Source organism: Phacochoerus africanus, chromosome 15, assembly GCF_016906955.1.
Source record: "Phacochoerus africanus isolate WHEZ1 chromosome 15, ROS_Pafr_v1, whole genome shotgun sequence".
NCBI lineage: Eukaryota > Metazoa > Chordata > Mammalia > Artiodactyla > Suidae > Phacochoerus > Phacochoerus africanus.
Genome location: NC_062558.1, coordinates 50,935,771 through 50,963,173, shown reverse-complemented (window position 1 = coordinate 50,963,173; position 27,403 = coordinate 50,935,771). Strand labels below are relative to the sequence as shown.

The window sequence follows — 27,403 nt, the reverse complement described above, 5'->3', positions numbered from 1 at the left end:
AGGGCATATAGTTGGTGCAGATAAATCTCTAATAAAGTCTCCCCACAGTGTTCTCTTGAATAGCTGGCGGCTGCGCCAGGCTTCCCCAAGGGGTGTGGATCCCCCTGACTTGCGTGGCCAGCACACAGTAGAGCCATGGGTGATGCTGGCGGTCAGGTGCAGCTCCCATCAGCCTGGGGCCTCCAGGTGAGCGGCGGGTAGGGCTCCCTGAGGCCTGCGCACTCCATTTCCCACAGGCCCGCGCGCGACTTCATTTCCCACAATTCCCGCTCCGCTTCCGGCGCGGCCGGGACGCCACCGAGGGCTTCCGGGTTTGGACCTGGCGCTGCGGTTGAGGCGGCGGCTGCCGAACCGGGAGCGGGCTGTGGGAAAGTGGTATCGGCATGGACGTTTCGGGGCAGGAGGCCGACTGGCGGAGCGCCGCCTTCCGGCAGAAGCTGGTCAGCCAGATGTAAGTACGGGCCGAGTGGCGGCCTGACCCCCGGGCCTTCCCCTCAGCTCTCCTCACGGCGGGAGGGGGGGCGCGGCCGGACCCTAGAGGTCCCGGGCGCTGGACCGCGGGGGACGCAGGCGCGGCCCTCCCTGTGCCCCCGCCGCTCTCGGCCGCCATGGCTGCCAGAGTTCCTGCGCCGAACTCTGCCAGTCGCCTAGCCCCAGCTTGTGAGTCATCGCCCTGCGCTTTCTCACTCGTCGTTGTGTGCTTGGGACTCAGCCTTCCCCCTGCGCCGCGTACACTGCGGACAGTAGAGGCCGGGGCCGCGGTGGCGTCTTCTGCAGGCCTGGGCGCTTTGCGATTCCCTCCCCAGAGAGACGCCTCCAGGCGAGAAGGAGGTGGATGGAAGGGGTGGTGGGGACAAGAATCTACGGGTGACACCCCCGCCCCGGGATGGACTTCGCGGGAGGGTGGCAGGAAGAGGCTGTCAGGAAGCGACCTTCGCTCGGAAGGGGGAGTGGAGAGCTGGGACTAGTGCTCCTCCCTGGTCTCCGCTGGTTGCAGGGGCTGCCGTGCGCCCTAGGCTGCACGCGGGTTTCCGGTTCCTCTGCACCGGCTGGGCTTGCCTGACTGTTGTGCTCTGTTGCCGGGGATCAGCTTGAGACAACCCCCTGCCCTCGGGGGACGCGCCGCGAAGGCGCAGTTATGGTGCAGTCTTTTTCCTACCGGATGGACAGTTTGCCAGGAGCCGCCTTGGGAAGTAGGCGACAAATAAACTGAGTCCCGGAAAGACAAGTAGGAGTATGAAAGGCCATCGTTGCAAGCTGAGGAGTGGGGAGGGGAGTGTGAGCGCTCACTGCGTGGAGGACGTCGTGCTAGGCTGAGAGTTCTGGGGTTTGAGGAGAGACGATCGTGGAATGAGGGCGGGCAGGTGCTGGCTCGTTAGTGGTAGAGTGTTGTGCTGGGGAGGTGAGCCTGTATTTGGCTTGGGGCCTGCTTGGAGATAGTGACCTGCCAGAGTTGGGAAGATCCGCCGAGTCCCTGGAGGTGGATCTAGAACAGAGGAGAGAGTACCAGTTAGGCCTTTATGAGAGCTTTGAGCTCTTGGGGTCTGGGGCCCCGTCGTTTTTCATGTCTGTATTCCCACTGCTAGAGCTCTGACACATCGCTCTATAACATGGTTTGTGGAATGACCTAGTGAGGCAAGAGATTATAAAGGCCTGCATTAGACAGCGGTGGAAACTGAAAAGAGGAAGATGATTTCAGAGAAAGGGGAGAGGGAGCTGAGACAGCCCTGATGACTAACTGAATGGAGAGGGTGGGGTACAGCAGTGTGGAAGGAAGGAAGTATGCCGGGAAGCCCATTGTACAATGCAGGAGTGGGCATTGGAGAGCTAGGCTCCCGGGCAGTGCCATGGAATAGTCTGAGATCAATTCTACGGATATTGCGGAATCAGTGAATATTGATTTTTTTGATGCACTGGCATTATCGACAGATGAAATCTTGAGGATTGGCTCACTTCAGGGCTCCTGTAAGAGCAACCCCCAGGACAAAGATTACTCTTTGGGGAAGCTGGGAATTTAAGGATGGGAGGACTGAGTTGCCACCAAAGGAAATGGGTCTGGTAGGCTAATGTCAGAGGGCTGAGAGGGCCATTGAAGAGGACTGACTGCTATTGAACCACAACAGGGACTCTATGACTAAATGTTTCTTAACACAGCCTTTTTCTGCCTCTAGGGAAGCAGGTTTCTTTCTTTTTTTCTCTTTCTTTCTTCCTTCCTTTCTTTTTTTTGCCAGATTGCTGCTTGTGTATTAGTTTTTCTACTGCTGCCAACAAATTGTGTTGCTTAAAACAACATAGATTTATTGTCTGACAATTTCTACAGACCAGAGGTTTAAGTATGCTCAGCTGAGTCTTCTGCTTAGGGTCTTACAGGGCTGAAGTCAAGATGCTGACAGGGGTACATTTCTTCCTGGAGGCTCTGGGGTAGAATTTGCTTTCAAGCTCACCAGGTTGTTGGCCACATTCAGTTCCATGCAGTCGTAGGACTGAGGTGAAATTATTCCTTACTGGCTGTTAGCCGGGATCAGTCTTTCTTTGTTCCCAGGGGCTGCCTACATACCCTCTCACACTTGCTACGGGGCCCCCTGCAGCACAGGTGGGTTCATCTGCCACATCTCTGACCTCAGCCAGAAGAGATAATTCTCTTAGATAATTTGCTTAAATGAGATTGGGCCCACTTGGATAATCCAAAATGATACCCCTGTTTTAAAACGTGGAGTTCCTGTCGTAGCACAGCAGAAAAAAATCCAACTAGGAACCATGAGGCTGAGGGTTCAATCCCTGGCCTCACTCAGCGGGTTAAGCGTTGCTGTGGCTGTGGTTGCCGGCAGCTGTAGCTCCAATTAGACCTCTAGCCTGGGAACCTCCATATGCCTCAGGTGCAGCCCTAAAAAAACCAACCAAACAAACAAACACCAAAAAAAAAAAAAGCCTGTCACCTTATTACATTTGGAAAGTCCCTTCTCTGAGGTAGCATGTTCCCAGGTTTCCAGGATTAGAGATTGGGCGCTTTGGGGAGCCCTTCAGCCTACTCCTGATGGGATGAGCAGTTTCCAAGGCTGCCTAACATCATTGGGTATTCTCAGTTCTCAGATTTGTGCATTTTCTCTCCAGGTTTCACTTTAAAGTTGTGATTCTTGTTGCCTTTGATTTATTGTGTTCACAAGGTTCACTGTCCACTGTCCTGCTGAAAACTCCTCAGTGACTTTTCTTAGCCTCAGAATAAAACTCTAGATGTCCCACCCTGCCAGCCCCTCACCACAGCCCAGCCTAGCCACTCTTTCTTCCACCCCTGACCCTAATCCAGGCTTTCTAGTCTTTCAGCTTGTTGAACATTCCACATTCTTTCTTTGTTCTCTTTATTTATTTATTTATTTTTATTTTTATTTATTTATTTTTTGTCTTCTTGCCATTTTTTGGGCTGCTCCCACAGCATATGGAGGTTCCCAGGCTAGGGGTCGAATTGGAGCTGTAGCCGCCGGCCTATGCCAGAGCCACAGCAACGTGGGATCTGAGCCGCGTCTGCAACCTACACCACAGCTCAGGGCAATGCCGGATTGTTAACCCACTGAGCGAGGCCAGGGATCGAACCCACAACCTCATGGTTCCTAGTCGGATTCGTTAACCACTGCGCCACGATGGGAACTCCTCTTTATTTATTTATTTATCTTGCTTTTTAGGGCCACACCCAAGGCATATGGAAATTCCTAGGCTAGGGGTCAAATCTAAACTACAGCTGCTGGCCACAGCCACAGCCACAGCAACATGGGATCCAAGCCTCATCTGTGACCTATCTCACAGCAACACCAGATCCCTGACCCACTGATTGAGGCCAGGAATCAAACCTGCATCCTCATGGACACTTGTCAGATTTGTTTCCACTGTGCCACACTGGGAACTCCTGTTCTTTCTGTTTAAATGGTATATCATTGGGAGTTCTCGCTGTGGTGCAGTAGGTTAAGAATCCGACTACAGGAGTTCCCATTGTGGCTCAGGGGTAGTGAACCTGACTAGTATCCATGAGGATGCAGGTTCGATCTGTGGCCCTGCTCAGTGGGTTAAGGATCTGGCGTTTGCTGTGAACTGTGGTGTAGGTCAAAGATTCGGCTCAGATCCCGCATTGCTGTGGTTCTGGTGTAGGCTGGCGATTACAGCTCTGGTTTGACCTCTAGCCTGGGAACTTCCATATGCCACAGGTGTGGCCCTAAAAAGACCAAAAAAAAAAAAAAAGAAGAATCTGACTGCAGTGGCTCAGGTCCCTGCCAAGATGTGGATTTGATATACCTTTTGTGCAGTCGGTTGAAGAATCTGGTGTTGCCACAGTTGTGGCATAGGTTGCAGATGTGGCTTGGATTCAGTGCCTGGCCTGGGAACTTCCCTGTGCCATGAGCGCAGCCATTAAAAAAATTTTAAAGAAAATTTATTATGTAATATTTAAGGTATTCAACAATGGGTAGATTTCACTTTGCTGTGTTCATGACTAGCTCCTTTTTCTTCCTTGAGATATCTGCTTAAGTATGAGATAATCGGGATTCTTTTCTGCCTACCCTGCCTAAAGTGGGGTCACTCCCACTAATATGTTACATTTCAACCCCCTTTAGTTTCCTATAAGACCCCAATCCTGTGAAGCATGGCACCTGGCCTATAAAACACTTGCTAAAGAGTGCAAGCCTAGGTATTTTCTTGGGGGTTATATATGCTGTCTTCTCAAGAACAGGCACCTTCTTTACCTGACCCACGGTTTGTTGTTAAACTCTAGAACCTTCACTTTCTCCACTTGTTAGCTGAGTGATCTTGGATGCTTATCCTTTCTGGGTCATCCCCTCATCCACACGAAGGCAGGAGTCTAGTCTCTCACAGGGGTGGTGGGAGGGAAGACAAGACCTCCATTCCCACCCTGGTAGAGGACTTGGGGCTCAGAGGTTCGTCCCCTGATGCCCCCTTCCTGAGCACTTGCAGGAGTTAGACCCTGGGGAGTGAAGGTGGAACTGCCCAGGGGGTTAGGGGAATTGATGATACTTATAGGAGCCTTTGGGGAGGGTAGTTGTGAAACTTGGTGGGTTCATATGGGCTCTTTGTGGAACATCCGCGTGCCCTGCAGGACTGCAGGAGAAGCACCCCTTAGAGCCCTGGAGCTGGCCTTTATGGGCTTCAGGCCTGCCTCCTGGGGTTGTTGGCTTAGCATTGGGTCTGTCGGCTTCCGGAGAACAGGGGTGTGAGTAGTGACCAGCACTGAGCCTGACGTGGAGTAGGTGAGCGGTGAATGCACCAAAGGACTGCCTTGATTGTTTCTTCCCATCTTATTCTGGAGACTTGTATACCCCTGCACCCGGCCAGTACAGCAGATTGCACCTTTAGGCATGGAATAAATAAATGTCTGTTTGGGGAGTTCCCGTCATGGCTCAGTGGTTAACAAACCAGAATAGTAACCATGAGGTTGCAGGTTCAATCCCTGGCCTAGCTCAGTGGGTTAAGGATCTGGCATTGCCATGAGCTGTGGTGTAGGTCACAGATGTGGTTCGGATCCCTAGTTGCTGTGGCTGTGGCGTAGGCTAGCAGCTACAGCTCTGATTTGACCCCTAGCCTGGGAACCTCCATATGCCATGGGTGTGGCCCCCAAAAGCCAAAAAAAAAAAAAAAAAAAGTCTGTTGGGCTGAACAGACTGCATGGGAGGAGCCCCTGGGGCGGACATCTCTGCATCAGGGTTCTAGTCAGGTGCCAGGATGGGTCAAGGAAGCATGCCAGGTGGATCAGAAAGGTCAGTCACCTCTTTGGCCAAAGCCTCCAAGGGACGTGTGAGCTCCAGGTCAGGGACCTAGGAGATGTAGGGATTTTGGCCTAGACTGGAAGGAGAAAGTCAGTGCTGCTTAGCCAGAAACAAACAAAACAAAGCCAAAAAGGAAAGCAGAAGAGAACAGACAACCAAACAGCAACTTCCAAGGGCCTGGAGAAGCCTTCAGAGGGACAGGGGTGTCCTGAAACTTGCTCATCTGGATCCTGCCAGTGGCTTGTGGTCCTTCCTACCAGGAGGAGCCAGAGTCTTGGCTGAACCTTCTCTGGCTTAGCCCACTCAGGCTGCCCTGCAGCCCGTGCCTCCTGGTGTGATGCTGGCCCTTGTGCTCCATCGGGAAGGTGGCTGAGCCCCGTACTGGCTTCATAGCCTGGTTGTAGGCTGCTCCTGGTCTGATCTTTATGTACAGCCCACCACTAGAATGTCTGCTCCCTAGAGGCTGCCCCTGCTGCGTCTAGGCCAGGAGGGACAGTGACCTGAGGGAGACACACGCCCTCCGTCATCCAGGGCTTTCTCAACATCAGCAGCAAGAGCAGCTGAAATGTGGGCGTGCTGCGCTGGCCCTGCTGTGGGAGTTGGCGTGTTAGTTGCAGCTGTGCACTTGCCCTGCCCACGCTGGGCATTCCAGGGTAGGAAGGACCGTGCTGCTTGCTTATCTTCCTGCCGCAGTCACAAAGGGCAGGGGTACCTGCCTCGGTTGAAAGGCTTCCTCAGGGCAGTAATGTTGGTTATAGATCCAGAGGGTAGCTTTGTAAAGGAATTGTGATGGATTTTAAAAAATTCAAAATGGATCATAGGATCAGTTAGTATACCTCTCAGCTTCAAGTCCTCTACTCTTTTTTTTTTTTTTTGCTTTTTAGGGCCGCACCTGTAGCATTTGGAAGTTCCCAGGCTAGGGGTCAAATTGGAGCTACAGCTGCCTGCCTCCACCACAGCCATAGCAACACCAGATTCGACATGTCTGTGACCTACACCACAGCTCATGGCAACGCCGGATCCTTAACCCCCTGAGCAAGGCCAGGGATCGAACCTGAAACCTCATGGATCCTGGTTGGGTTCATTAATTGCTAAGCCATGACCAAAACTCCTCAAGTCCTCTACTCTTGCTTCATGGACTCTACGCTTTGCCCCTTGTCACGTGGTACGCAGAATGTTTGAGGGGCTGCCCACCACTTGGGGACTCAGCCCTGAGCCTGGATCTCTCCTCCAGGGTCTGCTCTGCCTGCCAGTGCCACCGGGCTGGACTGCCCCTGGGTCCTCACAGGAACATGATTCTTGCCCCAGCTGCTCTCTGCTTCCTGTTTGTTCCTCTGAACACTGTGATCCCATCCCACTCTCCCTGCCAGGACACTGGGCTGCCCCTTGCCTCCCCTCCCCCCAACACTGTCACCACTTTGCATCTGGATCATGTGACACAATCCCTAGTCTGAATCCCTCATGGCAGGAACACCACGAGCCTTTGTGACTCAGAGTTGATTCCTGCCTCTCCAAGAGTGCAGTGGCCCATTCAGGCTCTGGTGATGGTGGGCGCTCACCTCGGAGTCAGAGAAAGTTGGAACACCACGTGTGCAAAGATGCCAACTGGCATCCTCACAGGCTGCTGCTGGGGCACATGAACTAGGCCTCTTTTCTGGAAGGCTCTTTGGCATATTATTTATCCCTGCGACCTTCGAACGTCTGATTCTGTGGGCATTGGCTGCCAGGCTGTGAGCAGAAGTGTTCAGGGCCTGGTGTTGAGGATGCTCACCATGTCCACAGCACGGCAAGAGTAGGGCAGGGGCATGAGCTAGCCGTGGGGACCGGGTTAGGTTTATGGAAGTTGCAAATGGTAGGTTTGGTGCTGCCATTAAGAGTGACCAGGGAGGAGTTCCCTGGGGGCTCAGTGGGTTAAGGATCCAGCATTGTCTAGGAACTTCTGTGTGCCATGGGTGCGGCTAAAAAAAAAAGATGATCGTGGTAGATGCAAGAGCAGATTAGCAAGCAGAACATGTGGTACAGGCTGAGTTTTGTTAGATGTCTTTGGCTGGTTATCTGAGAGATTTTAATTTCTTTGTAATTTTTAGTACATGTATGTATGTGTGGTAGTTTGTTAACAATAAGCATATGTTTCTTTTGTAATCAGAAATCTTTTTAAGGAGAGGTAGGCCCTGTCTGCAGGTGAGGAGGAGGTGAGCTGTGGTCACAGGTAGCTGCCACAAGGTGGAAAATCACCATGTGCTCAGTCCTTCCTCACATGGGCCAAGTGAGATGAGGAGAGTCTGTCCTTGCCACTCCTGCTAAGAAGCATTCCACTTTCAGTCTGAGACTGCCTTTCCAGCTGACCGCCCCCCTGCTGGTAGAAGAGCCCCAGCCAGATGTTCCCTGCCCCATGTCAGGCCCTCTGGCTGCAGTCATGTCTGGCTCTCTCTCTTTTGTTCTTTCTCTTCCCTGTTGGAGCTCTGGCCTTGGCCTCTTCCTCTCCTCTGACCTTTGATGGCTCAGCCAACAGCAGCCCCTGCTTCCTCATTGGACGCATCCTGCCATGAGCTGAACAGGTGAATGCTTTTTTTGTGCTTTCTGCACCCACCGTTTCATATTTTTTTGCCTCACCAAAAGTGTTATAAATTTGTTGTGTGCAGGACCTGGTCATCCAACTACACATCTCATTGTGTTCTGACACGGATCCTCGTATTAGGGGAGGGGTGCATGATAATTGCAGGTAGGGTTGTGGAAAGCAGTGCTGAGCCTTTTTTTGGCGGGGGGTGGGGGGGAGGCAGTGATTTAAAGACAGAGGGGAGTCCAGGCTGTCTCGGAAAGAGAGTCCAGCCCTAATCATCTGGAAACCACCTTCCCATGGGGGAGATGCTCTCTCCACTGACTAACGAATCTCTTCTAACCTGGTGGGACTTGTTAATAAAGCTTCCTAATGGAATGAATTGAGTGTCCAGGTGGAGTTACCTACTTGGGGCAGTGAGTTCTCGGAGAAGACGTTTGACTCTTTGAAATCCTAGTTCTCCTTACTTTGTTGTATGTTCCAAAGTTGCAGGGACAGCCCAGAGTGCTTGGGCTTACCTTCTTTCTAGTATACCACGTTTCTCACACGTCTTGGTGCTCAGGCTTGGCGGATAGCCTGGCTCCCACCTGGATACCCTTCCCTCCTAGCCCTTGGCCTTGCAGGCTTCTTAGTGCTGCCTGAAATCTGCTGGTGGGTGGGGTGGGCAGGGAACAAGGTGAGGTGTGACGTGGCTACAGGTCAGCCTTTGTGCTCAGCCACTTGGCATCCAGTCTAGGAGAGGAGACAGTGGCATCTAGGCCAAGGGCCCTGGACCAGAAGGCCCTGCCTGGGGTTCCCACTCTCTGTGGCCTGCGCACCCCCTCCTGGCTCCTGCGCAGCCTTCAGGGTGTGGGAAGTCAGGCTTGTTGGCTGAGAAGTGGCTCGTCCCTATTCCCACTGTTTCCTTCTGTTCTCTTCCCTCTTTCCAGCTTCTTTCCATCTCATCAGAGGTGAAGTTTGAGGAGAGGCATGGGCTGGAGCCTCTGGTGTAAAGTGGGAGGAGGCCTTGATGGATCACTGCAGGCCCTTCACACGCCATCCGTCTGCTTTGAATCATGTGAGGGAGGCTCTGAATCAGCGCCCATGACGGTGCTGTGAGGATCCCTGCCAGGGTTCGTGTCAGAATTTAGGCACCAGACCTAGGGATGGAGCCTGTCACTAGACTCCCGTAGGGTTTCTTTGTACTGAGGCATAACCCACCCGCAGTAGCCAGCGGCTCATGTCACTCAGATGAAGGTTCATAGGCGAAGATACTGCCAGCTGCCCAGACTGCACCTGAACAGGTCCAGCGCCCTATGCCTCAGCCGATGCAGACCCTGCCCCACCCTCTTGACTTCCCTGCCCTGGAGAGTTTGTTCCACAACTTCCTGTCCTTGAAATCCCATGCTGGGCAACCTTGGGTCTGGGTCCTTCCGTTCAGCGTCATGTCTGACGTTCATCCTTGTGGGCAGCAGGTCCACCCCCGAGCCCCAGGTTACTTTCCTGTTGTGTACCTGACAGATTTTGGGGTGACTTCCAGTTGTTGGCTCTGTGAAGGTGGCGGCAGAGCTGCCTTGGGTCCCATCTCCTGTGGGTACGTGCACTTGTCTCTGTGCCCCCCGGGCAGATGCAGGGGTGGCCTCACTTTAGCACTGGCAGTTTTCCCAGGTGGTACCAGTCCATCCCCACCAGGCACTTTGGGAGTTGCCCTTGTTAGGCATCTCTGTCAGGCACCCTTGCTGATTTTCAATGCACACCCACATTGGGAGCCACTGGGTGCTGTGACAGCAGGAATGGGAGGCATGATTTAGGAGGGAGAGAGCTGTCAGGAAGGAAGCTGCAGAATTGGGTGATCGAGGGAGGGAGATTGTCCTGATCCTGGGCTGATTCTGAGAGGTGGTGCAGGGCAGAGACATGTGGAGTGTGTAGAGTGTCGGCCTTCTGAGGAGAAAAGTATCCGCCACAGGAGCTTCTCAGCTGGGTGGTGGCAGAAGGGGCAGGGGCCCTGTGCAGGACAGTGTGGGTAGAGCGGAGGGGAGAAAGGCCAGGCCTAGGAGAGGATGTGGGCACGGGGAAGCCTGTCTTACCTCTTGTTTCAGGCAGTGTGTTCAGGACTGGTGGCCCAGTCCTTTGCTTCCGCATAAGGTTGCAGAGCATTTCAAAGCAGGAGGTGTTCTTTGTGATCTCTCTGCCCAGAGGTGGCTGTTACTGACCTTTTGAGCCCCTTTCTCCAGTCCTGTTTCTTTGGGCATACAAGTTGATATGTAGTTTAACCATGCCAATATCCCCGTAACCCTGTAAAGTGGAATTCGATTCTGAGTTCAGTTTGAGCTGTGGCTGTCTCACTGCCAAAGTCCATCTCCTGGGGGGGGGCGGACTCTGGTGGGGATTTGTATACCCACAGCCTTGGCTCACACGAGGCTGAACATAGCAAGTCTGTGGCTGAGGAGACTCTTCCACATAGTCCCAGCTCCGTCTGGGTAGAAAAAGACTGGACTGACCTCTGGTTATGGGAGCAGATTTTGTGAGACTTACTGGTTACCCCTTTCCAGAGCCCCAGGCTCTCCATGCCAAGGGGGCTGGCCCCAAGTCAGAGTGCATGGTTGCTCCCCTTGATGGCCTGGAGGGCCCCGCTGCCCTCTTGGGAGTGAGCCTGCTTTTATTTCCTGCCTTACTGAAAGTTCCACTGTGGACTCTTCCAAACCTTCACAAAAATAGGGATAATGGAAGTATGGTCTCCCAGGTACTTGGAGAATAAGCAGTTCATGCCTCTCTGCCCCTCCCAGACTGTTTTCAGTCACACCCTGGGTGCTGTATGATTTGACAGCCAGAATTGGAGCGCAGGTCTCTGAGAGATGGGCCTTTCCCTCCCAGATGCTCACAGAATTGTGTGAAGTAAGTTCCCGGGTTAGCAGGGACTGTCCTTACTACATGGCTGCCTGGCAGTGAGTGGAACGTGCTTAGGGCTGGACCCTGGGGAGCCGTGGTGGTCCTAGGCCTAAAGCCTGAGACCTGCACCTGGACAGGGATCGCCAGGCCTCTCCAGCATCCTGGTTCTGTTGTAGTCAAACAGCAGTTTGGAAAAAAAGAATGCAGCTCATATAGTCTTCCATGGCTCAAATAATGACAGGCCCTTTTAGGAACTGTGGTTCCGTTCTTCAGGTGTTCTTTCATGGGTCTAGTTCATCAGGAATTGAGACATCTTCAGAGCAGAAAATTGGAGAGCTTAATTAAATCGATGTGAAGAGAAAGTGTGAGTCTCTTGTGTTTGTATGATTGAAAAGTTTCTTTCTACAAGACTATAGTACCCTTTTCTACATGTAGGCAGGTGATTAAACACTGAAGTACATATTTTTACCTTGTTAAAAAATACTTATATGTGGAGTTCCCTTCGTGGTGCAGTGGAAACAAATCTGACTAGGAACGATGAGGTTGTGGGTTCGATCCCTGCTTTTCTCAGTGGGTTGAGGATCTGGTGTTGCTGTGAGCTGTGGTGTAGGTCACAGACATGGCTTGGATCTGGTGTGGCTTTGGCTGGCATCTGTAGCTCCGATTTGACCTCTAGCCTGGGAACCTCCATATGATGCAGGTGCTGCCCTAAAAAGCAAAAAAACAAAACAAAAACCACTCGCACGTGTCTTTTAAAAGGTCAAGGAACTTAGGAGTTCCCCCTGTGGCTCAACGAGATTGGTGGCATTTGGGAGCATTGGGATGCAGGTTCAATCCCCAGCCCGGCACAGTGGGTTGGGTAGATCTGATCCCTGGCCCCAGAGCCCCATATACTGTGGGTTGACCCAAAAAAAAGTCAAGGAAGTGGAATGCAGAAGTGTGCTAACAGGGCCGGAAGAGGTTCGAGGCAGGATTTAGTCTGGCAGATATGTCTGCAGCTCCCTCTGAGGTCAAGCAGGCTTCCTCCATCCAGGCCAGGTAGTTTGCTCACATTATTGTCAGTAACTGAACATGTGCCTCATCATTTCCTGCCTCCAAGATGAAAGCACCTGGGTGCCGGGCCCCTGTCTCTTTGGGGAGGCTGCCCAGTGCATGGAGGACAGGGACTATGGGGTTCGGGGGAGGACTTTCAGGACACTCCCTCGGTCAGAATTGCTGATGTAGAGTTCCCTGATGGCTCAGTGGGTTAAGGATCCAGCGTTGTCACTGCTGTGGTGTGGGTTCGATCCCTGGCCTGGGAAATTGCTGATGCAGCTGCAGCTTCCTGTGTCTCCATAGTGCTGGAGTTCCTTGAGTATTTTTCTTTTCCTTTCCTTTCCTTTTCCTTTCTTTTTTCTTTTTATAGCGCTGTACCTGTGCCATAATGGAAGTTCACAGACTAGGGGTTGAATCAGAGCTGCAGCTGCTGGCCTACACAAGAGCCACAGCAATGCCAGATCCAAGCCCCACCTGTGACCTACACCACAGCTTGTTGCAGTGCCCACAACACTGGATCCTTAACCTACTGAGTGGGGCCAGGGATCAAACCTGTATCCTCCTGGATTCTAAGTCAGGTTCTTAACCCACTGAGCCACAGCAGAAACTCCTTTGAGTATTTCTTTATGGCATAGTTGGTGGCATGCTCTGTAGGTGAATATTGTCATTTAATTTTTATCAGACTAGCATTTGCACAGAAATTTTTAAAGTCAAGGAATAACATGACTTAAAAGAGACCTTGGTGGTTCCCTACTCTCCACGTCTTCCCCTGGACTCCGGCCCTTTTCCATCGCTGCCCATGGAGCTAAGCCATAGCATGTGCTGTGCTCCCTGAGGCCTTCATGAGTTTTCTGTGGTGGACAATCAACTGACTTTCTCTGACAACCCAGCTCTTATCTCTGCTTCTCCATCGTTAGCCAGTGTTTCCCCTTCAGGGTAAATGGGTAACGAATGCTTCCCCTGCACAGTGGGGACTGTGATGGCATTTACCCCCAAGGAAAAAATAGCCTTCTTAAAGATGTGCCAGTTTTCTGTGTGCCTGTGGTCAAGTGTTCCCGTGTCCTCAGTCGCCTCTCGGTATAGTTCTCCAGACCCCAGAGCTGCCCAGCTCTCTGTCCCCACCTCCCTTCTGGAGGCCTTCTGGGTGGAGCCCCCTCAGGGGCTTGTCCTCTGAGTTGCAGGGCACCAGTGTTGGGCCTCTTGTTTCCTATATCCTGGGTTTTCTTCTTTTTGGCTCACACCCTCATTCACCTGCTTCCAGGGAGGGGCTGAGGGAGTTGAGTTTCTGGAGGCCTGTGGGTTTGGATGCACACGGACTTCTAGGTCAGAGATGTTTCCTCAAGGGTTGAGAAGCCCATCCCTCTGCTTTCTGGTGTTGGGGCTGCCATGGTGCTGGCCCAGTTCTTCTCCTTTCCGTGCGGTTTAGGGCGACTTGCCTCACTCCCCAAACTCTCCGCCGGCAGTGAATTCCTTCTGTCCTTTCTGGGGCTCTTGTTCCCTCCATGTCCAGGGCTCCCTCTCCTCTAGTCTTTAAAGCTGGCCCATGACCTTCTTCTCCTTTTCTTTATCTTTTATCTCCTGCTGTCTGTCTCTGTCTTCTAGCTCTCCTGTCTGGGGGATTTCTTCAATTTTATCTCTGACCTTTCACTGCTAGCATCTAAGATGCTTTTAATTTGTAAGAACCCCCCCCTTTTTTTTCCCATAATCTGACTTTTTTGTTTTTTAGCATCTTGTTCTTGTTAAAGGGATGTGATAACTTATCCATTTGGATAATAAGGATAGCGTCTTGATGTTTTCTCCTTCTTGATGCGTTTCTTGTGGGTTGGCTGTGTTAGCTGCCTGGGAGCCCTTGGTTGGCTGCTTACTCCTAAAGGGGGCCACTGTGGAGCTGGTCAGAGCCTGGGGATCTGGTGGAGGTGGTGGGGTCTAATCTCAGCTGTTGCTGCCGGCCTATGCCACAGCCACAGCAATGTGAGATCCGAGCCGCGTCTGCAACCTACACCACAGCTCACGGCAACGCTGGATCCTTGACCCACTGAGTAGGCCAGGGATCGAACCCGCAGCCTCATGGTTCCTAGTCAGATTCGTTAACCACTGCGCCAGACGGGAACTCCCCTTAACTTTATTTTTAAAATAGAGTTGTTGCAGGGAACGTATTTATTTGGATTACAACTTAAGCTAGCACCTCACCCATCAGATGGCTCTGTTCTACTGATGGGTTTTCTCTTCTCAGAAAGCCAGGCCTTACATTGAAAACTGTTTGTTTTTTTATCTTAATGGCCGCACCCACAGCATATGGAAGTTCCTGGGCTAGGGGGTCAGATGGAGCTGCAGCTGCCACCCTCCGCCACAGCCACAGCAATGCCAGATCCAAGCCACATCTGATTTACACAGCAGCTTGCAGCAACTCCGAATCTTTAACTCACTAAGTCCAGGGATCGAACCCGCATCCTCGTGGATATTAGTCAGCTTCTTAACATGCTGAGCCACAACAGGAACTTCTGGAACCTGTATTTTTTTTTTTTTTTTTAATTCTGACTCATCTCTTACCATCCTTCTCTCCAAATAAATTCCTGATTTTTAAAAAACTTGGCACTTGCAGTGTTTGGGGGAAGAAGCCAAAGGAAATATAGGTACTTTCTGAGTTGAGAATATGAAACCCATAGGTGTGATGAGACCTGTGTCCCCTCTCAGGGCCACTGTGGTGACTTGCTCTCCTTCTGGTCTGTCTTTGTTTCCTGGGCTTATAGGACCCCTTGGTGCTAGGAACAAAGCTTTGGGCTGGTCTTGTCACGGGATGTGTGGGCTCAGCTGGAACTGGTGGAGCAGGCAGTTCTCTCTTGTTCTGGCCTGAGCTGTGCTTTGCCCCGAGCTGTGCCCCAGATGTGGGGAGCTTGCCCTCAGACCCGCAGGGCCCCTGCCCAGGCCATGAGCACCCCTTCTCAGACATCAGGGCTGGGCAGATCTAGATCCCTTTTCCTTGTGTCTGGTCAGGGGCTGATCACTATGTGGTCAGAATCTTCTTTTAGTCAGCCGAGCTCTCTTCCCGTTGTGAGGTCTGCTTTTGGTGATGTGCTTAGAGCCACCTTCCCCCTCCTGACGTGGGATGTGTAACTGTTCTGCTATATTCTGGGACTGGTGTGACACAGTGGAGGGCCCCACATGCCAGCTGTAGGCTCCTGTCTCAGGTGGGCAAACAGACTTTTCATCTGGGCTGCAGGGAGCTTCCCAAGGTGGGGGGACAGGGCCGGCCAGAACATCCGCCCACAAGGGGTCAGTTAGTTAATGGGTGTTGCAGTTCTCAAATCTGGGGACGTTTCCTCTGGACAGCAGAATGAACATCTTTGGGTGGGCTCAGGATGTCCTATATATTTGAGGCCAAGAGCCTTAGGCACCGACAGGAGACCCAAGGTGCTCAGGACTTCAGAACTCTGCCTGCATGGACCTGGAGGCCGTGTTGAGGAGGGTGGTGTCAGGAGAGAACCAAGCCTGGGTGGGAGGGCCAGGGAGACTGTCCTCTGACTGAGGTCCCTCACCTCCTGTGCGCCAGTGTGCCTGATGACATTACCTCCTATAATTCGCAGGATGAGGTGGCACTGTCACCGTCCTCCCTCTGCACTGCAAGGTGTTGCCTCATGCAGGGTCACTGGCGAGGGGAGGAGTGGCCAGGGCAGGTGGGGGCCTTAGCGCCCATTGAGCTTGCATCCAGGCAACCTGCCCGAGGACACGTGGTGGCTGGGTGTGTGTCTAGGATGGGACTCTGATTGACAAGTTGAGTTTCCCACTTTGGAGATAGTGCGGAGGTGAGGAAGAGAAGGCTGAGCTGGGCCTGTCCTCACACTTTCATCCTGACCTCAGCCTCTCTGAGCATCTTTAAGAGAGAATATTGGGGCGGGGGGGGCAGTACCTCTCAAGACCCGGAGCTGGCCAGTGGCAGGTTGGAATTTGAGCCTCTGTCTGTGCATTCAGTCCAGGGATCAGGAGCCTAGGCTCTCCCTCCCTCCTGTGCTCCCTGCACAGCTTTGCCCTGCTTTTCCCTGGGCCCCTGGCCTCTGCCACCAGGACATGCCTGTGTGAGACTGGTTTCTCTGAGCCTGCCATGTACTGTCCTGTCAGAGTAAGTGGTGTTGCTGCCCCTCGAGTTACAAATAATGGACACTGATGCCTGCCTGCTGCCCATAGAGGTGGACACCACAGTCTGTTCTCAAGGTGTTCATAGGACAGACAGGAAGCCAGTGATTCCCACGGGAGGTGCCATGGGTGTGGTCAGTGACTGCAGGTGTCTATGAAGTGAGGCAGAGAGTGGGGGTTCCGGGTCAGTGCAGGGCTGGTGAGTTGGTCCCCTTGGGAGAGCAAGCAGAGTGGGCGAAGAAGGGGCTCCTCAGCTGGATGGAGGCCCTTGAGGCAGGTGGGACGTGGAGCTGGTCAGAGCCTGGGGATCTGGTGGAGGTGGTGGGGCTGGGACCCGGAGACGGAGGCCACTGCAGGGATGGCACACATGATGTGGGAGATGGGTGAGGTCGGAGCTGTGGGGAGTGGAGGCCAGAATCCGGAAGGGAAGAGGGGATTCCCAGGCTTCCTCTCTGGGGTCTGGGTTGGGGGACTCATGGGACCTGGTCAGGTGCTGGGTTAGGTCCTCCCTGGGGAGGCTCAAGTTTGCACCAGAGACCTGTCGAGCTCTGACTGGGCAGCTCTGCCTCCAAGGGGCAGCCTCACAGAGCCCAGGTCGCGGTGGGGGCTGCGTTTCTGAACCCTCATCCTTCAACTCAGGGCTGGTCTTGCAGTGCTGATGCCTCCCTGGTGGCACCAAAGCACTGTTCCTGTGTCAGGTGGTCGTGAAGGCCCGCCCTCCTCCCTGACCCCAGGGCCAGCCGTGCTCCACCATCCTCTCGGCTGTCCCTTTGGGGCTCTGCCCTCCACTCATGTTTGCTAGTCTTCCTTGTTCATTGAGCATCGCCAGCAGGGGCTGAGTGCGGAGGAGGGGCCCATACTTACGCAGGCCTGTGGGATCTGGTGCCACATGGGTTCAAGCCTGCTGGATGGATGGGAGCCTCTGACAAAATGCTGAGGTGGCCAAAAAGGAAAGGACAGGCCCTCTCTTTGGAAAGCGGATTGTAACAGCAGAACTGCTTCCTTTTTGGCCTCATCTTCTATCTTATGGAATATGATCTGCAGACTAAAGACAGGAACAAGAGTATTTTTTAAAATATGGTTTGCAGAACTGAAAACAGTGTTCAGGGAGCCTGTTTGTTCTCCAGCCGATGACACTCAGGGCCCTTTTGGGGGGATGGGTGTGGGATGTGGCTCGTGCTCTTGACAGAGCCCAGCACCCAGAGAAGCCTCAGCGGATCTGGTGTCTCGGGCCTGTGATGTCCTCCCAGGATTAAGCCTATGGCTGTCTTCTCTGTGGACTTGCCAGGCATCTGCTGCTGTCAGGATGCAAGTCCTCGTGGGGCCCACATGCCCGCCCCCCTTCAGAGTGTCGGCTGGCAGCTTGGAGGACTGCCTGTAGGCAGCCAGATTGAGCTGTGTCCCTGGCTTGCTCCCAGCAAGGTGTCACGTGACGAAAACCTGTGTTCACACCCTGACTCTTGCTGTGCAAGCATTGTCGCTGTGCCGCTGTCTCCTGCACCAGCTGGAAGTTGTTGAGGTCAGGCTAGTCTTCTTGGTCCCACGTGGAGGACCTGTGTGTCCAACACAGCAGATTTTGCCTTGGGAAGGACTGAGAGGGGACTGGCGTGGCCCCTCTGTTCTGCAGAGGAGGGGTCTGGAGCAAGGGTCCCAGTGCTCTTAATGCCAGAATGGGTTGAGGACTCAGGCCATTCAGAGGGCAGGAAATGGAAGCAAGCCGCCCAGCTATTAGACGAGCTGGCCGTGAGCCATCCCTGGGCCTGGCCCCTCTGCCTGCTTGAGCCGGGATGGCTGCTTTGTATGTGGTGACCACCTTTCCTGCTCCTTCCTTCTCCTGGCCCTGCCTGCTTTCTCCCCTGCTCAGCTGCCTTTCATGGTGGTGCCGAGGGCCCCTCCCTTCCAGCTTGTCCTGGACCTCAGCCAGGCCCCGCGGGCCAGGGCAGCTGCTGTGCCAGCCTGCTGGCCAGGAAGCCTGGGTGTCAACATTTCTTCTCCTTTGTGTTCCAGTGAGGATGCCATGAGGAAGGCTGGTGTGGCCCACAGTAAATCTAGCAAGGACATGGAGAGCCACGTGTTCCTGAAGGCCAAGACCCGGGTAAGGCCCTGGGGGCGGGGGGAGGGTGGCTGGTCCCACACTATGGGCATCACTGAGGCGCTCTGCGCAGCAGTCTTGTGGGTCTTCCCATGTCCATGGTACAGGTGTGGCAGGGCGCTGGGCACATGGCACTGGGTGGGCACCTAGGATGCAGGCCTTATGTGGGTCCCTCTGCGATTGTCAGCTCCTATGAATCCCACAGGGCACTCTTTCAGGCTCAGCCCTCCCGGGGGTCTTCACCAAAGCCCCGAGGGGCCTGACAGGTAGGCCCAGGAGGGGTTCTGTTTTTCTTTTGTTGAATGGTAAAGGTGATGCTTGAGGCTGAGGCCATGGAAGGGGGCGTTGCCAGTGTGGTGGCTGGGGAGGATTTCCTGTGTGGGCGCTCACGTTGCCACCTCGGGCTTCACACAGCCACTTCTTTTCATCTGTGCACTAGCCTTGGGGCAGAGCTGTTAGTAGAAGCCAAATGGAGCATCTGGGGTTATGCGACTCTGCTCGTGCAAGGCAGGCCTGGGTCCTGCCCCTGCCCTGCAGGTCCTGGCTTCGCTGCACTGGGCCCCAGTGGGGCCACAAGCTCTGGGACCCACTGTGCTTTGTATGGCTCACAGTTGGATACTGGTCTAGATAAACCAACTGTCAAGACATGTAGAGGTCAGTTGGGGAGATGTGAGCCTCATCTGAGTGTTTAGATGAGATGAGCCTGTTTTGAAACGGAAAGGGGAGAAGTTCCGATTGTGGCACAGGGGAAAGGAATCCAACTTGTACTCATAAGGACAAGGGTTCAGTCCCTGGCCTTGCTCAGTGGGTTAAGGATCCGGCGTTACTGTGAGCTGTGGTGTAGGTTGCAGACGCAGCTCAGATCTGCCATTGCTGTGGCTGTGGTGTAGGCCAGTGGCTACAGCTCCGATCTGACCCCTAGTCTGGGAACTTCCATATGCTGTGGGTGTAGCCCTAAAAATAAAAAGGAAGAAAGAAATGGAAAGGGAGAGATTACTAACAGAGAGTACAGCTTCCAAAGCAGAAACTGTGAGTGGGGTCTGGGCTTAGAAGTCAGAGCATTCGAGTGTGTTTGTGAGCACGTGTGGGTGGAAGAAGCTGCAGGAGCCCGTGTACCCAGATGGACATAGACAACAAGCATCTTCTTTTTTTTTTTTTAATAGTTTTTATTTATTTATTTAATTTATTTATTTTGTCTTTTTGCTATTTCTTGGGCCGCTCCCGCGGCATGTGGAGGTTCCCAGGCTAGGGGTCGAATCGGAGCTGTAGCTGCCAGCCTACACCAGAGCCACAGCAACGCGGGATCCGAGCCACGCCTGCAACCTACACCACAGCTCACGGCAACACCGGATCGTTAACCCACTGAGCAAGGGCAGGGACCGAACCCGCAACCTCATGGTTCCTAGTTGGATTCATTAACCACTGCGCCACGACGGGAATTCCAGCATCTTTTTATAACAACTTTATTGATATTCGTATCCTGTGCAGTTCACCCATTAAAGTGTACAGTTCAGTGGTCTTTAGAATCTTCGTAGAGTTGTGCACCAATCACCATAATCAATTTTTTTTTAATTTTTTAATTTTTTTAGGGCTGTATCCACAGCATATAAAAGTTCCCAGGCTAGGGGTTGAATCAGAGCTGTAGCTGCCGGCCTCCACCACAACCATAGCAACACCTGATCCAAAGCCGAGTCTGCCACAGCTCACAGCAACCCTGGATCCTTAGCCCATTGAGCAGGGCCAGGGATTGAACCCATATCTTCATGGATACTAGTTGGGTTTGTTACCACTGAGCCACATTGGGAATTCCAGCTTTTTATGTTTTAATTTTGTATTTATTTTATTTTCTTTTTCTTTCATTCTTTTTTTTTTTTTTTTCCGCTTTTTAGGGCTACACCTGTGGCATATGGAAGTTCCCAGGCTCGGGGTTGAATCTGAGCTGCAGCTGCCAGCCTATGCTGCAGCCAGAGCAATGCCAGAACCGAGCCAAGTCTGCAACCTCCACCACAGCTCACAGCAGTGCTGGATCCCTGACTCACTGAGTGAGGCCAGAGATTGAACCTGCATCCTCATGGATACTAATCGGATTCGTTTCTGCTGTGCCACAACGGAAATTCGTATTTTTTTTTTCTTTTTAGCTATACCAACAGCACATGGAAGTTCCTGAGCCAGGGGTTGAACCTGTGCCACAGCAGCGAGAGCGCCTGATCCTTAACCAACTGAGGCACAAGGGAACTCCACCACAATCAATTTTAGAGCATTTTCTAAAAGAAACTCAGTACCTGTTAGCCATCATTCCTCATTTTCCCTCCACCTTCAGCCCTAGGTAACTACTTACCTGCTTTCCGTTGCTATGGTTTTGCTTCTTTGGTGCTTTTCATGTAGATGCAACCATACAATGTATGTTTTTGTGACTGGCTTCTTTCACTTAGCATAATATTTTCAATTTTCATCCCTAAACCATGTCATAGCGTGTACTTTATTCCTTTTTATTGCCAAATAACACTTAACTGTATAGATGTAGTGCATTTCATCTATCCATCCATCTGTTTATGGACATTGTTTCCCCTTTTTGGCTATTACAGTAATGCTGCTCTGAATATGGACAAGCTTTCCTGTGGATGTGTATTTCCATTTCTCTTTGGTTTACGCCTAGGGGAGGAATTGCTGGATCATGGAGTAACTCTGTATTTAACCTTTTGAGGAATGGCCAGGCTTCTCAGGAATTGCAGCTGTACCATTTTATTTTATTTATTTTTATTTTTTTTATTTTTTGTCTTTTGTCTTTTTTTTTGTTGTTGTTGTTGCTATTTCTTGGGCCGCTTCCACGGCACATGGAGGTTCCCAGGCTAGGGGTTGAATCGGAGCTGTAGCCCACCGGCCTACGCCAGAGCCACAGCAACGCGGGATCCGAGCGGCGTTTGCAACCTACACCACAGCTCACGGCAACGCCGGATCGTTAACCCACTGAGCAAGGGCAGGGACCGAACCCGCAACCTCATGGTTCCTGGTCGGATTCGTTAACCACTGCGCCACGACGGGAACTCCAGCTGTACCATTTTAAATTCTCTATAGGAGTGTATGAGGTTCCAATTTCTCCATTCCTTATCAATGCTTGTTATTGTTTGTATTTTTTATTAGTGCCATGATAATGAGTGTGAAGTGCTGTCTCAGGGTGGTTCTGATTTGCATTCACTGATGACTGATTGTGTTTATTGGTCATTTGTATATTTTCCTTGGAGAAATTTTTTTTTTTTTTGGCCATCCCGCGGCATATGGAGTTCCTGGGCTAGGGATCTGATCCCAGCTGCAGTTGTAACCTACCCTACAGCTGCAGCAACACCACATCCTTTAACCCACTGTGTCTGGTTGGGGATTGAACCTGCGTCCTGGTGCTGCAGAGACAATGCAGATCCTGTTTTGCTACAGTGGGAACTCTGGGAGAAGTGTTTATTCAGATCCTTTGTCCATTTTAAAATTGAGTTGTTGTTTTTTTATTGTTAGAATGTGACGGCTCTTTATGAATTTTGGATAGAGTTCTCTTATTAAGTATATAATTTTCAGATATTTCGGGGCATGCAATAAGAACTGATAAGAGGGCTGATTGAACTGTTTTGACTTTGGAAACATGCAGCTTGTTGGTCTAGTACTGTTTGTTACCTAGAGCCATGAGTTGGTATTTGTCCCAATCCTGTGGGTTGGGATTGGAGTGACAGGTTGCTGGGCTGACCATTCTTCTGGCCTCACTGGTGACCTCTCACACTGGCAGCTGTGTTGGGCTGGAGGGTCCAAAAAGTGTTCACTCATGGGTAGGCACATCCATCTTCCCAGCGTGGCCTCCAGCAGCATAGTCCGGACTTCCTTAGGGCAGGGTGGCTGCTTCCCAGCAGGAGGGTGTGGAAGCTGTCAGACCCCAGATGTCCTCACTGGTCACTGGGTTCCGGCAAGTCCCATGGCCATTGTATAGTCAGGCAGGGGAATCATTTGCCTTCACCCTTTACGTGCCATGGCCTGTGTGCGCTGGGAGCCAGCAGGTGTGGCTGCTTTTATGGAGCCTGGCCACCACAGGGAGCCTCCCAGCAGCTGGGGAATAAGTCCTCCAATGTGAAGGGGCATCTGGAAGCCCAACAGCCCCTCACATTCTGGTCTCTGCCTTACTGCAGTCTATGTACCACACCTTGGTCATGCTGTTCTAAATCCCTAACTTCAGAGTTCCTGTTGTGACTCAGCAGGCTAGGAACCCAACGAAGTGTCTGTGAGGAAGTGGGTTTGATCCATGGCCTTGCTCAGTGGGTTAAGGATCCTGTGTTGCTGTGGCTTTGGTGTAGGTAACAGATGAGGCTCTGACTCGACCCCTAGTCAGGGAACTTCCATATGCGCAGGCGTGGCCCTAAAAAGAAAAAAAAAAAACCCTAACTTCCAGAGGAGGCCTTGATTGGAAAAGAGGTATTTATGGAGAGGTGTGGGACATTTCCTAGGTCACTTTTAAAGAAACAAATATCCTGCTTGGGCACTGTTGTCTGACATTCAGCTTATTAGCTCTGCTCGCGCCATGCCTGGAGCCGCGAGGCCCATCCCCCCAGGTGGGATGTGGAGGAACTCTCCAGTCAGGTGGCAGCCTGGGCATGCTTGTTACCTGCCCTTCGTGCTCAGACCCCTGTAGTATGACTGTGCAGGAACTTTAAAAGCAGGACCTACAGCAAGGATAAGGGGAGGAAAGAGGGATTTCTCTGCCTCTAGACTCCAGAGGGGCTGGGAGGCAGAGGAGGCCCTGGAGAAGTGCTGACTTTCCCTTGGGATCCTGGCAAGCTGGTGGGTCTAGAGGTGTCTGCCCTGCAGGAAGCTGGGGTGCTCGTGTACACTGCAGGTCAAGGGAAACCTTGAGCACTCTGGCTTGGGAGAACTCACTAAGTCCAGATTACCTGCTGGGCTCCTGCCTGCAGTATGGGGGTCCTCACCAAGGGGAAGCCCCCTCTGCCCTGTCCCTGGCTAGATCCAGATCTCAGGGCCAGGCCCTGGCACTCTCTGCAGTGCTGAACTCTTGCAGGCCTGGGAGCAGGTACAGTCCCACTCCCTTCCGCTTGCAGACAGGAGGCTCAGACATACAGATGCCCAGTGACTTGCTGGGAGGTCCCCCATCTGGGGCAGGGTGAGCCATTGTGGACACTCAGTAGTCTGGGATTGAGCCTGCGCCCTTAGCTACTTCTCTTACTTCCTTCCATCTAGCAAAGCAAAAGACACGCAAAACCCACTTTCATTCCTTAACACCTTAATTCCTGCGGGAAGGACTACACCCCGCCTAAAGGAGACTGAAAGAAGCAAAAATAACTGCCAGGGATTGTTGGGTGGTTGTGGTAATAGCAGCTCTGAACACTCAAGGCAACCTTCTGAAGATTCAGGAAGACTTGGCATCTACCGTGTGAGAGCACAGCCAGGGAGCCTGGGGCCTCTTCGTCAGCACCTGCTGTGGCAGTGCATTTCTGAACATTTGCTTATCACGTGATTGTTTTTATTTTTTGGCTGTGCCAAAGCATGCAGAATTTCCTGGGCCGGAGATCAAAGCTGAGCTACAGCGGTGACAACACTGGATCCTTAACCTCCTAGGCCACCAGGGAACTCCCACTTGGGTGGTTTTTTTGTTTGTTCGTTTTACTTTTTAGGGCCACATTCCCAGCATATGGAGGCTCCCGGGCTAGGGGTCGAGTTGGAGCTATAGCTGCTGGCCTACACCACAGCCACAGCAAAAGCAGGATCTGAGCCACATCTGCGACCTACACCAGAGCTCATGGCAACACTAGATCCTTAACCCACTGAGCGAGGCCTGGGATCGAACCTACAACCTCATGGTTCCTAGTCAGATTCGTTTCCACTGAACCACAGCAGGAACTCCCACTTGGTTGTCTTTTAAATTAAGCTTATGTGTTAAACACACACCAATTTTTTTGCACATGATATATAGTATTATGCAAAAGTAATGCATGTCTTGGGTTTACAGTGTAGAAGTGACGAGAACTGAGTCCCCACAGTGGGGGGCCAAGGTAAAACTCAGAAATAGGAAATGACCTAGAGGTTAATCGGAGGAAGGCCTGAGGGAACAAACAACCTGCTGGGATAAAGAAGGCATAGCCTGGAAAAAGGATGAGGATGCTGTCCACATTTGATAAAGGAGATTCTGTCCTACCTTCAGCCTTTCTTAAGGAGCTTACAAGCCCAGGGTTGGGCTTTCAACTGAATTTGAATATATCTTCTGCTAGCCCTGCTGAATCAAGGACCGTTATTGGAGGAGAAAAGCACAATTGTGTACATTGAAAAATGCAAACACATGAAAAGACTAGCATTTTCTGGACAACTGCTAAGATCTGCTGGTAAGGCCTGGATGCAGCCAGTCCTCCACAGGTCCAGGGCAGTGCTCCTATCCTCAGCTCTGCCTCGGGGTAACAGCAAGTTCTGCTCCTGCACCACCCTTGGGTGGCATGCTTGCTCAGAGGCCTTGTAAATTCTGATTGGTCTTCAGTGGCTGTCTCCACTAGTATGTGCTGAGGACCTGAGAGTATTTTACACACACTCTGTCCTGGCGCTGTGACTTCTCAGTGCCCCTGTAAAGAAACCCAGGTGTAGGGCAAAATCAGTGGTGGCATGGGGAGTTAGCTTGCTTTCTTTTTAATTTTGATCTGATTTTTTAAATTTTAAAATGGATAAGGAGCCCACTATAGTTTGTTTTATCCCTCACTTTTTATATGTTGAAAATATTTTATAATGTATGAAAATAAGATTATAAAATATAGGAATCACAACACAATACTTACCAAAGGTCCACGTTGCTGAGAACACTAGTTCTGGAGCACCTGCTCTGGGGTTTGATATATTTTTTTAGTATATGAGGAAACTTTGAAATAGGCTTTGTAGAAATTGTCAAACTGATCCTAAGGGAATTCAGGGGACCCAGAATGGCCAGAACAGTCTTGGAAAAGAACAAATGGTTCTGGGACAGCTGGATTACCACATGGATAACATCGAGGTTGGTCCCCAGCCTCATATCATATATAAATATTAGCTCAAAATGGGTCAAAGACCTAAAAGCTAAAACTATAAAACTCTCAGAAGAAAATATAGGCGTAAATCTGTGACTTTGGATTAGGCAAGATTTCTTAACTTGTGACACCAGAAGCATAAGCAACAAAAGAAAAGACAGATTAATTTGACTTCATCAAAATTGAAAACCTCTGCATCAGAGTTCCCCTTTGTGGCTGAGCTGGTTACAAACCCAACTAGTATCCGTGGGGATGCGGGTTCAATTCCTGGCCTTGCTCATTGGGTTGGGGATCCCTCGTAACAATAGCTGTGGCTTGGGCTGACAGCTACAGCTCTAATTCAACTCCTGGCCTGGAAACTTCCACGTGCCTCAGGTACAGCCCTAAAAAACAAAAAGACAAAACTTGTGCATCAAAGGACACCATCAAGAGAATGAAAAGACATCCTATGGAATGGGCAGAATATTTGCATATCTATTAAGAGGCTGGTGTCCAGAGTATATAAAGAGCTGCAATTCAGCAATAGCAATAGATGCAGCCAAGCAACCTAATTGAAAAATGGGCAAAGGAAGTTTCTGTGCAGTGCAGCAGGTTAAGGATCCAGCTTTACTACAGCTGTGGCATGGGTTCAATCCCTGGCCCAGGAACTTCCACAGGCCGGGAGTGTGGCCAACAAAAAAACCCAACAAAACTAGAAATGGGCAAGGAACTTGAGTAGACATTTCTCCAAAGAAGATATACAAATGCCCAAGAAGTACATGAAAGGATGCTCAACATCATTAGTCATTAAGGAAAAGCAAATCCCAAACTCTAAACCACAGTGAGGTAGAACTTTAAAAACATGGGCAATAAGAAGTATGGGTGAGAACTTGGAGCCTCCTACGTTGCCGGAAGGAATGTAAAGTGGAGTATCCACTGTGGAGCACAGCACGGTGACTCCTCAAAGAATTAAACAGTGTTACCATAGTTGCACAGAACTTGTGCACAGATTCATAGCCTTGCTCGTAATAGCCATAAAGTGCAAGCACCCAAGTGCTTATCAGCTGGTGAGTGGACAGACAAAATATGGTGTATCTATGTGATGGGACTATTTGGCCAAATGAAGGAAGTACTGATATGCAGTACAACATGGGTGAACCTTGGAAACATGCGCAGTGTAGTGACATAGTCACAAGGGAGCCCATGTGTGTGATGCATTTGTGTAAGACGCCCGGAATAGACCAGTCTGTGGAGACAGTGTACTAGTTTCCTATAGCTGCTGGACAGATGACCACAGGCTTGGAGGCCCCAGTCTCTGGGCTCATGGCTTTGCCCTCTTGTCCCAAGACTCTCCCCTCATAGTCAGGTTTGGAGTGAGTCTGTTTCCTGTCTGTAGACTTTGGGAATCTGACACCCTTTAAAAATCTCATCCAGTCCAAGCTGGCAGGGTATCTTCTGGTATGACACTCTAACCCTTGTGTGCTTTGTGGATGTGATAGGGTTCATGCCATTAGACAGGAGGCTTCCCCATGTCTGTCCTGGATAATTTCACCGCTCCTCCTGGCTTCTGTGAGACAATTAGGGGGATTTGTGAACCACGTGCCTGGTTTCTGGCACTAGTGAAACCTGTCCAGCCAAACCCTCTGCGTTCTCTTCAGAGCACATTCCTACAGTAAATCTCCTGATTTTCGTGGTTTTTGTTTTTGTTTTTTGGTCATCTGAATAGCTTAAGGATTTTCCAAATCAAGTCCGGTTTCCTTTATGCTTAACAGTTCTTGCCTCCATTTCTTGCTTTCCTCTCATATTTCACTTTATGCAGCAAGAAGCCATGCCAGACCTTCCATGCGTACCGTGGAATCTACTCAGCCAAACATCCAAGTTCATTGCGGACAGGTTCTGCCTTCCACACAACTGGGGAATGAGTCAGCTAAACTTACTGCCACTA

At 51.5% G+C, this 27,403-nt stretch overlaps 1 protein-coding gene across 4 annotated transcripts in view; it reads left to right on the top strand.

Moving 5' to 3' along the window:
• The first annotated feature begins 279 nt into the window (after window positions 1-279).
• MED15 (mediator complex subunit 15) overlaps window positions 280-27,403 on the top strand; it is a 57,220-nt gene continuing 30,096 nt past the window's right edge. For 2 of the 4 annotated variants that reach the window (XM_047762293.1, XM_047762291.1), the window contains exons 1-2: window positions 280-451; window positions 18,364-18,451. In XM_047762293.1, coding sequence (XP_047618249.1) covers window positions 384-451; window positions 18,364-18,451 — 156 coding nt within the window. In that variant the 5' untranslated portion in view covers window positions 280-383. Of the gene's footprint in view, window positions 452-617; window positions 661-1,035; window positions 1,194-18,363; window positions 18,452-27,403 lie in introns of those variants that run through there. The other 2 variants (XM_047762296.1, XM_047762292.1) reach the window with 2 other exon arrangements.